The following is a 10849-nucleotide window of genomic DNA, read 5'->3' on the forward strand; positions in this document are numbered from 1 at the left end:
TAGATGACCAGGCTCAGCCTGAGGGAGGAGTCAAACTCATCATCAGTCTCAAGTCTTTTCACACACACATGAGAGCTAAGTTCAGCCCACCTTGAATACATTGACTCTTACCTACCATCTATTTTAGTAGTGTTAAACACGCAGCCCATGGGCTGGATACAGCCAGCGCAGGCCACACCCACTCTGGCTCTACAAGTGTAAAAGCAATCCCGATACGTCACGATAAAATCCGCGATGCGATTCGGTTTGACGCCCCTGATCTATTTGCTTTGACTGTTACTAGTTCAGATTCTTGTAGAGCGTTTAAGCTTGCGATAAACCTTTATATTCATTTGAACTGCTTTGACTTCCTGATTTTTCCCACACTTGACATTAAGAGAAAAAAGAGATGCAGCTTTGAATACGAATATTAAGACACTTATGATTAATATCATGGACTAAAAAAAGGAACCAATTAATCAATCCTGGCCCAAATGGAAGACTGACTGCTCCCTTGAGACAATGATCAATTTAAATTGTTTGAATATATTTTGGCACTATTTAAATCCAACTGATTCTTGATGGTTCACAATAGACAGGCAAAGTACAAGTTTAAATGTTATTATGGTTGTTGCACAGTCAACCAATTGTTTAGTCTGGATTTGTCATTTTTGTCCACCTTGAGGCTTGGACTTGGGATAGCAGATGTTGTTTGATGATATCAAAGATATCATCACAGTGGGCCCATCCATCCTAACCCAAAGTCAGGAAAATAATGAAGTCTTCAAGGCCTTGGCATTCTTGTCCACCTCTCAAGTTCTTCCCAAGGATCTGGAACAGGCAGATGTTTTTGTTTAATAATATTAAAGTTATCATAACAGGATGTAAGTTGTTGCAGGTAAAGCTAACTTTTGCAGCTGACTGGTAATGATTTTGTCAACGCCTATGGTGTTCAAGTGGTGCTCCAGATGTTTTGGAATTACACCCAAGGCACCTCTTACTATTAGTACTATCTTTGCTTTCTTTTGCTTTCTACATCTATTATTATGGTTGGTTGCACTGTCAGCCAAAAGTTTAGACTGGATTTGGCATTTTTGTCCACCTTGGGACTTGGACTTGGGAGAGCAGATGTTGTTTGATGATATCAAAGGTGGGCCCATGCATCCTAAGCCAAAATCAAGAGAATAATGAGGTCTTCAAGGCCTTATGGAGTTCTAACAGGGTGTGGACAACATAAATTTTTAGGGAAGATCTCATTCCAGAGGCAGGCACCATGACATAGAAGGCACCTTTCCCAAGCCCTGATAGATTGCCACTGTTTAATCAAAGGCTGACTTTAAACAAATATAAATATTTGTTATATAATATTTATATATTATATAAATATTCAGACAGCTGAATGCAGCTTTTCATACTTATTACTGAACTGGGCTAAAATTATAGGATTAACTGGGGTGATGGCATTATTAAGTAAATAGTATCTAATCCATGCTATGCATTAAATAATTAGACTAACTAGATTTGTAACCTAGGACTGTATTTTAGTCCTATCTTACAAATCCATAATCTTCCAGTTACGACCACAATTGAGCCCAAAATTGAGCCCAAAATGTCTGTTGCTAAGCGAGATAGTTGTTAAGTGAGTTCTTCCCATTTTATGATTTTTCTTGCTGCCACTGTTAAGTGAATTACTGCAGTTGTTCAATGGCTCCCTCATTGACTTTGCTTGTCAGAAGGTCGCAAAAGGTGATCACATGACCCTGGGACACAGCAACTATCATAAACATGAGTCAAGCGTCTGAATTTTGTTCACCTGACCATAGGGATGCTGCAATGGTCATAAGTATGAAAAATGGTCATAAGTCACTTTTTTCAGTGCTGTTGTAACTTTGAACAGTCACTAAATGAACTGTTGTAAATTGAGGATTACCTGTATCTGAAAAGAGCAGCACTCTTTTATGTTAAGCATCCATTTGATTAATAGAAATGCAACAACATGATTTTGCAGTGTGAAGATGTCAGTTAGTAAAGAGTTTCATATCCCTCTGAATTTTTTCTAATAATGAATTTGAATTTGAATTTGAATTGGCGTAAATCATGGGGGTGATATAGAAATATGATTTTGTACAATTTCATTGTACACATGTTGTGCATTGACAATAAAGGTTTGAATTTGAATTTTGATAGACCCACTACTAGTAGAAATGCTGGTTGTGCCAAGGTTGTAAAGTGTTATGTATCCACCTATATCAGGGGTCAGCAACCCATAGCTCTGGAGCCGCATGTGGCTCTTTCATCCCTCTGCTGTGGCTCCCTGTTGCCTGTTGGCTCCACAATTGATAGGGCTTTCGGTTAGGACAGGTAGAGGAAAAAGGACGGCGTGCTAGGAGGAGACTCTATGGTGGGGAAATGGGACTTCCGCTCGGCTCCAGAATTGAATGGGGGGCTTCTGGTTAGGACCTTTGTGGCTCTTTGACTATTTAAGGTTGCTGACCCCTGACCTATATGAAAGAGAAGCAAATGATCAGCTTGTGACAACATAACGTTTCTATGAACCTGCTGAGAAAATAAGAGTGATTAAACACTGACACTACACAAACTAGGAGACATATTTGTTTTTCAAGCAGACAGTTGTTGATCCTACCATCCTGGCATTGCTGTTAACACTCTTCAGGAAAGCAGGCTAAAAGAAAGAGATTCCCACAAAGTAAAAGGTTAAAATGTATTTGATAACATTCATTTTTCCAAAAATTCATTAAATCAGTGGGTATAATTAGCCTCACATTTCGGAGGATTATTAACTGATATGCAGACCGTTTGTTGAAAGAGTCCCTTTCCAACCTGGTGCCAGTAACCACAGGTTAGCTCTCCTAATGGGGGATTATGAGAATATCTAAAGGATGTGAAATTGGGGATAGTGTAATAAATGTACTTTTAGTGAAAAGAAATATAGAAACTCTCTTAATCAGAGGATAATTGGAAGATATATTATTATATTTAGGGCTCCAGAACTCTCCTGCTCTAAGGAAACAATATGTTCACAGGCCACTTGAGGCAATATTTTTATTATTCTTTGGAAACTTAGCTGGCCTCACCATTTTTTTTGTCCTGAAGATCCCAGTTTCTACAGTCAGCAACATCAAACGCTCTTGAGAAATTGAATTATTTGAAGTGACTGGTGAAAAAAAAGTGTTTTAGAAATTCCTCCATTTGTTTTCTTTAAAGCATTTAGCAAGGAGAAAAACAAGAAAACAAGATGCCAGAGACAAGACAATTTTTTCATTTATTTTCACAGAATTAATAGAAATAAGCTTTTTTTTCATACATTATTGTTGTGGGGTGGGAAGGGTGTATGTGTTAAGGAGAGTTTCAAAAATTATCTTATAAACCAGAGACAAATGAGAGTGGCTTGTATTTGTTTCTATTTTTATTAATCCTTTGTTAATTTTAATAACGTAGGAAAAGGAATTTTAGATGTCAATACGGTATACTAAGCAGCCACAGAGAAGATTTTGTAAAATAATTTAGATGTATTCAATAAATACAATATAATAGCAGCCTTCTACAATGGAGGCTACATAGAGATTTCCTCCGGCTTGAAGTACCCTGGTCTTTAGTACACCTACCGGAGCAGACGTGCTCCAAAAAGTGTTTTAAAGAGACATATCTATAAGATACATATAAAAGAGGGTCTAAAATTAGAAAGAATTTTCCCCCAAGATATTTTTTACCATGGTCTCCACATATCCAATGACCCCATGTTAACACCATTATGTGCAAAATGAGGTTGCAAAATCTCCCTGGGATGCGGCAACTCATGCTGATTACATCGTGATGATGATTGTGGCTGAAATGACTTTTTCAATCCCAGTTTGACTTCAGTTGGATACATCTGATCCTGAGATTGGCTAGAACCTGTTGTATTTCCCTTGCCATTCACTGGAGTGGAAGGGTTCGGGTTCTCCTTGCAAGCCTCCTCATTGGATTTGGGCAAGGATTTCAATAGATGGTTCAATAATCGTGCTCCAAGTGTCTTGTCCATCCAGTCACAAGTCAGGAGGAGATTGTGGACTTCATGCATGCACTGAATATATCCAGTGCTGTACCTCTGCTGAGCTTCAAGGCCCATTTTAGAATCTGCTAAATGAAGAAGAGAGATGCTTTCAATCATTTAATGCATAAGAACTGAAATTTGTTTGACTGACTCTTTTCCCATAATAGTAGGTACTACTCTGACTTTAAGTTCCTGGCTTGGATCATCTATTGCAGGGGTGTCAAACTCAATTTCACTGAGGGCGCATCAAGGTTGTGTTTGAACTCAGGGGGCTGGGGGGCGTGGCCAAGGTGGGAATGCCATCTCAATGTCATTTATCGAGGCTCCATTTTTGGCCATGACTGCCTTCCCCGGTTTCCGTTTTCGGCTGTGACAGCCTCCTGCAACCCTCTGCCAGTGAAAACAGAGCTTGGGAGGCCCGCATGCGGCCTCCCCGAGCTCCCTTTTCGTTGGCAGCAGCACCGCAGGCCGATCCTTTGCTGTCTCCAGGGTGGGCCCACGGGCCAGAGCCAGCTCACAGATCTTGAGTTTGACACTCTTGAACTATTGGGATCTAATCATTTGCAAATAGACATTTATTTATTTATTTATTTATTTGTTTAAATTTCTATACCGCCCTTCTCCAAATAGGACTCAGGGCGGTGCACAGCCTAAGTAAAAACAAAGCATACAAAATTTAAAAAACAGTATTAAAATAATTAGATATTCTGGCCGTAAATTAAAACAACCCAATTTAAAACCAATTTAAAATTTAGCTCAAGCCAGCCCAGCTAGTTGAAATAAATAAGTTTTCAGGGCCCGACGAAAAATCCGGAGGTCTGTTATTATACGTAACTCCGGGGGAAGGTTATTCCAGAGGGTGGGCGCCGTCACAGAGAAGGCTCTCCCCCTGGGGGTCGCCAGCCGACATTGTCTGGCGGACGGCACCCTGAGGAGGCCCACTCTGTGCGAGCGTACTGGCCGGTGGGAGGCTATTGGTGGCAGAAGGCGGTCTCGTAAGTACCCCGGCCCTAAGCCATGGAGCGCTTTAAAGGTGGTCACCAACACCTTGAAGCGCACCCGGAAGACTACCGGGAGCCAGTGCAGCTCGCGCAGGAGAGGTGTCACATGGGAGCGCCTCGTCGCCCCCATAATCCCCCGCGCGGCCGCATTCTGGACCAGCTGGAGCCTCCGGGTGCACCCCAGGGGGAGCCCCATGTAGAGAGCCCCATGTAGACATGAAATAGATAAAAACTAGATTATAATTATTCTTTAACTTAATACAAAAGAATGGTAGAACTTTTGGTACTGTATGAGCTATTTGTTTACAGATGTTTCACTACCCAGTGCCATGCCCTGATGATGTTACCTAATTGGGTAATGATATGTCTGCAAGCAAACATCTAAGCTCAGAAAGTAGCAAGGACTGCACAATTCAACACTGAGCCCCATGCATTGTCTTCTAATGGAAACACATATGAATGTATTAAAAAACATTCTAGATCTAGTATAAGAAAATATTTTTGTGCAAGGGAAAGTTCAGTTACTTCTCCAGATAGCACCTGAGCAACGTTTGAATAGAGTAAGAACTCTTTACCATGTATTATATAAACACTACTGACAATGAATAGAGAATGATCTCAGTAGGCACTGCCAGGCATGTAAAGAATACCAACTGGTAAGGAGAAAAGAATTACAAGGTAAAGATTTGATCTATGGGTGCCCATTATACCAGACCCTTTTCAAACATTCAGAGAAAAAAAATTCCAAACTTCTAAACTACTTTTACAAGACGAATGAAGTAACTACATTAATGATACATATCATTGATACAGGAAATAGAATAACCTAGAAAAGACCTTGTTGGCTACCAAGGAGAGCAAAATTGAAACTATGAGTGATTAAATGTATTGGTATCCAAGCTACGTGTTGAAATTCAGTTCTGTGCAGACATATGTCAAGTGAAATTAGTTGCTAAATTCAATAGCTATCTAATGCCTCAATTTTCTAGAAAGACTAAGACCCCCATATGTCTTTCTAACCATTTTGGCAAATATCAATGGAAAACAAAACAAAATGGCATTCTAAGCTATTTCATTTCAACAAAATTCCCTTCAGAGCACACAGGGCCCTGCCACATTCCAAAGATTTATATAAAAAATAATGGCAAGGGAAAATATATGAAGCCGACATTGATGATCTACTGATCTTCTTTTGGGACAGCTTACTACCAGAAGTGTAGATTACTCTTTGCTCACTCTTGTTTTTAGAGCACAATTAAAATACAGTTTTTCATATTTTTTATGTCTTAGGAGAAATAAGATTGTGCTCTCCCAAATGGTGGTGGATCAAATTGTTTGATTATAATTGTATTAATGGATTTTAGTTTCTTGTTATATTAATGCTACAATACAGTAAAGCTACTTAGAGCTTCAGAAAGACATATACTTTGTAGTAATAAAACAATGAAGTTATATGTAGTTTAACTTGAGAAGAACTCCCAAGCACATAAACACATTATTTAAATTATATAAAGGTGCTTATCATAAAACTGGCCAAGTGTTACCTAGAATATCAAGAGTGAAAATATTTACAGTTCCTAGTAGGAAATGGAGTTCCCTAAATTCAAACTAAGGAAACTGAAAGGCATTTACAAACTAAGAAAATCTTGCTAGCCTAACTGGATATTCCATCTGGTTGTTCCACTCAGGCTTATATCCTTACTGACCAGGATCAAGCAAGGATCAAAAGAGACAGGCAGATTCCAGAGTTTCAAAAAGCATCTGAAGATTTAAAAGAGTTATTACATCAGAGCCCTATTCTTAAGGGGCCTGATTCTGACTGAACTTTCTATCTAGAAGTAGCCCCTTCTGATTTAGACATAAGGCAAGGTCAATAAAAATGCCCAAGGACAGAGACTGTCCTTGTAGTTTATCCACCAAAGAAGCTTACATCCTACAGCAGGGGTCTCCAACCTTGGAAACTTTAAGCCTGGCAGACTTCAACGGAGTTAGTCCGCCAGGCTTAAAGTTGCCATGGTTGGAGACCCCTGCCCTACAGCATGGTAGAATAAAAGGTACAGTATGAGATAGTAAAAGTATCTTTTCTCACATAAATTATTGAAGTATAAAGTTTTCTTATGGAAGAGAGAATTCCTTACACTACATAGCCACATTAAGCAAAGCCATTCAAACATAGCATCTTTAGCTGTGAGTAGAAGGGGACTTGAAAGAGAAGAGGTTGTTCTTCAGGCTGCAAGACAGAAAATCTGTCTTGCAGCCTGCTAACAGCCAACAGCTCCAAGGAAATAAAAGGCTTGTGGTAACCAAAATCAAGAACACAGACTGTGCCAGGACAGTAATTCAAGGACCCTAGCAGGAGGCCCAGATTAGGCCTTAGGCCACACTGAAGTTCAGAAAATTAAAGGACCTGGAAAGGGTTAATCAAGTCACAAAACGAAGGCACATGGGTAATCTGGCTGAAACAGTAGCAGGCATTGTGTTGGTAAAACACAATGGTATTAACTCTGAAGAACACACTGTATCCCCTGAACAATGGGGAAAGGGGGGGGAGCTCAAGGAGGTTTGTATCTGAGAATCTTGAACCCAATAAAATTCAAAAACTATTTGTGTGCACATCTTTGGCCATTTCCCAAACAACCTTGATGTTATGTCATCATTTTATACAAAGTGCAACTTCACTGAAGCTAAATATATACATACTACCTTGTTTCTTCTCTGTCTCACTTTATCGCTCTCATTCCTGCTTCATTATTTCTTTGAATAACTTTGCCAAGCTACTGAGCTGGTTTTCATATATAAAATAGGAGCATCTACAGCCAATATATAGATACAGAATATCAACTCACCTATATTTCTGTTGTGTTGGATATTCTGGAGGTGTTTTACTGTCATTTCCAAGATATCTGCTTTTTCAAGTTTTGACTGCTATTTTAAAATGAAATAACAATTATTATCATATCCTATTTGAAAGCTGCTGAAAAATGAAATATAGATGGAAATAAAGAAATGTGGGAATGGAAAAATGTTAAAATCTATGCTTACATCAAGCCGAAAGGCTCCAACAACTGTTTCCTTGAGCTGATCCAAACAATTGTTAATCCGCTCTCTTCGCTTCCTTTCAATCAAAGGTTTTCTTAACTGAAATAATTAAGGGAGAATATTAGGGATGGCTTGCTTGATTTGAATCCATATAGGCCTTCATTGAAAGAAGTTATTTTCCAAAGCAGATTCTTTCATCATACGATGGAACAACATATATGGAAACTATCAGACAATCTTTATTATCAGTATTTAAATAATTACAATTCTGGAGCATTTTCTGTTAGGCAAATTTGCACAATATAAATTTAGATTGATACAGTCAAGCAAACTGATAGTATAATCCTATGTGTATATATTCAAATTAAGTCTTAACTTTAGTCAGTGGACCATATTTTCAGATCAATCTATATTGGGTTGCAGTACTATAATTTCTAATAATCCCATTATTAAGTAAATGGTTTGTGAATGTAGTTCCTAAAACTTAGAAGTACAATTTGCTTTCCCTTTATCTCATGTATTGTAATGTCAAATTTTATTAATAGATTTGTATTCCTTGGCTACTTCTTTCATTCAGCCTAATTAGCGCTAAAGGGAGGTAAGCTTTTCTAATGACAATCATAATAGCCACATTACCCAAGCCAGCCATGCCCTGTGCTTTTCTTTTTTCTAACAATATATATTTTAGTTTAACACTGTCCATAAATGTAATCTGCTTTTCTATAGCTGTTTTTCTACTGCATCCTACAGCTAAAGATGAGCTCTATTATATTGTATATTAAGTACATAAGAATATATAAATAGATTGATTCACCCTCAGGACTTCTGTGCACACAGTATTTTTTATCTTGGGTTTTCTACTTGCTGCATGCATTTTTAAATTTTATTTCTATCAAGGGTCAGAAATAAGCAATTACCTACTAGAAGGAAGTAATTCTTGGAAAAGCAACGAAACACATCTAGATAGCACATATGTGCAAACAGCCTTTTAACAGTCCCACAGAGCCACTGAAATAGTATGGCACCCTTGTTTGATCCCTTCAGAGATGGCAAGTTTCTTACAATGAATTTATTTATAAAATAATGCATACCTTCCTTTCCTCTTTGGTATTAGAAAGTTTCTGTCCGCTGCTGGCTAGGGTTGTAGCTGTCATTGTAGTCCTGCACGCCTGCCTGAAGGCTTAGGGGAGAAAAGGGAGAAAGCCCTATAGCAACTGGCTTCTCTCGTTGTCTTCTGGAGCATTCTCTGTCATGAGAGCACTCTGCTAGCATTTATAGCTGGATATTAGCATGTGAATGAGGAAATTGCTTAGCTGGTCTCCTTTTCCCACAGAAGGGGTTGAGGCCAGAGGCTTGTGACCATCAATCAAGGCTGACAGGTCACTACTTATCAATGGCCAGATCACACACACAGTGCCTAAAGAGCGACAGATGTCCAGCTTCATGAAAGCTTTGCTTGGTAGAAATCTTTTGTTTAAGGAGGCAGAAAACAAGTGCCAGAGATTATTTGGCTCCTTTCTAAATAAGCACTGATTCCCAGGGGAAAAAAATACCAATAATCTAAACCATAACCAACTGAGAAATATCTGGGCTGCTGGGATTAATGGAAATACCAACTTTGTATTTGAATCTTTCTTGGCTCACCTATTTTCTGCCCTTTGGAATGCTTGGGGCAACATTAAAAATCTTCAGGCAGGAACTCTGTGTATTCTTCTTTCACACCTGGAACACAAATGTGTACAAATGAGTATTAAGCACTTATCATATTTACAGTAACTGGAATGTTTTTGAGAACATGGGATTGCACAAGTCAAGGTCTTGCAAGCTTCCCAACATTTTTCCACAGAATGAATCATCACCACAGGAAAATATTGGATGAGAAGCTTTGTCTCTGCAAATGCCCATGTGCCCATCAAGAGCAGGATTGAGGAAGCTATACAATATCAGATACTGGATCGGGGCAAAGTTCCTTTGTCTACTCATTGACTACAAACAGATTTTCCATTTCATTATAAAAGTATGATGGAGAAGTTATTGTTGCCACAGAAAAGGTTGGGGAACACAACCTGGAATTTTTCTGTAGATTATAAATAATTCTATAAATTACTGTATAAATAATAATTTATAAATAGAATGCCCACTCCAAAATTTAATAGCAACTTAATAATCAGTGTCATATATCAGAAGTGCTAAAGGTGACTTGAGGATTATCAATCTTAAAGATGTTTATTTTAGATAAGTTTCATTGTGGACTTTCAGTTTCTTCTTAGGGATATCATCATTGTCGTCATCATCATGAGTTGGAAGGGAGCATGGAGGTCTTCTAATCTAATCCCCTGCTTAATATGTACTAGCTCTAGGTTTCTAAAATATATATTATTGTTTTAAATTGTATCCAATCTTTAAAAGTTGAAATGCACCATAAAATAATCTTAAAAACCAAACTTACTTTGAAGAAATTATGGTAAAGCAAGAAAGAAGTTGTTAACTCTTTTCCAATCCATCACAATGGATTTAATTAATACAACAGATTTCAGAACTGTGGCAAACCTGTATATAATTATTTGATGTGTTGTAGCAAGGAAGGTTGAATTATGTCAGTTTCTATCTGCTAACACTATGGCTTCATATTGTATAAAAATACCTTGATTTTCTTGGATCCTTTTTGCAAATCACTACTCTAATCTTAAGTTTAACATTAACAAGTATAATTCTAACTTTAGAAGATTGAATTGGAAAAACAATTTTAAAAAGTAGTAAGAAAGAACCAGAAATG

At 38.1% G+C, this 10849-nt stretch overlaps 1 protein-coding gene across 4 annotated transcripts; it reads right to left on the bottom strand.

Moving 5' to 3' along the window:
• Window positions 1-3240: 3240 nt before the first annotated feature.
• On the bottom strand, window positions 3241-9372 carry LOC117678413 (transcription cofactor HES-6-like). Of its 4 annotated transcripts, none has more exons than XM_034439479.3 (4): window positions 9165-9372; window positions 8077-8172; window positions 7881-7956; window positions 3241-4116 (listed from the first exon to the last, which is right to left on the bottom strand). In XM_034439479.3, exons 1-4 carry the CDS (start codon window positions 9225-9227, stop codon window positions 3707-3709), a joined length of 645 nt encoding a protein of 214 aa, XP_034295370.1. In that variant the 5' UTR covers window positions 9228-9372; the 3' UTR covers window positions 3241-3706. The 4 variants fall into 4 exon arrangements, with proteins under 4 accessions (XP_034295370.1, XP_034295369.1, XP_034295368.1 ...); XM_034439478.3 differs by having other exon boundaries at window positions 3241-4119; window positions 9165-9370; XM_034439477.3 differs by having other exon boundaries at window positions 7881-7959; window positions 9165-9368.
• Between the last annotated feature and the right edge of the window lie 1477 nt (window positions 9373-10849).

Source organism: Pantherophis guttatus, chromosome 6 (assembly GCF_059756535.1).
Source record: "Pantherophis guttatus breed Tessera chromosome 6, ASM5975653v1, whole genome shotgun sequence".
Taxonomy (NCBI): domain Eukaryota; kingdom Metazoa; phylum Chordata; class Lepidosauria; order Squamata; family Colubridae; genus Pantherophis; species Pantherophis guttatus.

Excerpts from the sequence above, each read along its gene's own strand:
- LOC117678413 (XM_034439476.3), bottom strand. The coding sequence starts at position 9,227 with ATGACAGCTACAACCCTAGCCAGCAGCGGACAGAAACTTTCTAATACC. Across the intron at positions 8,173-9,164 it reads ATACCAAAGAGGAAAGGAAG|TTAAGAAAACCTTTGATTGA; the intron begins GTATGCATTATT and ends TAATTATTTCAG. Across the intron at positions 4,120-7,880 it reads CCAACACAACAGAAATATAG|CAGATTCTAAAATGGGCCTT; the intron begins GTGAGTTGATAT and ends TTCTTCATTTAG.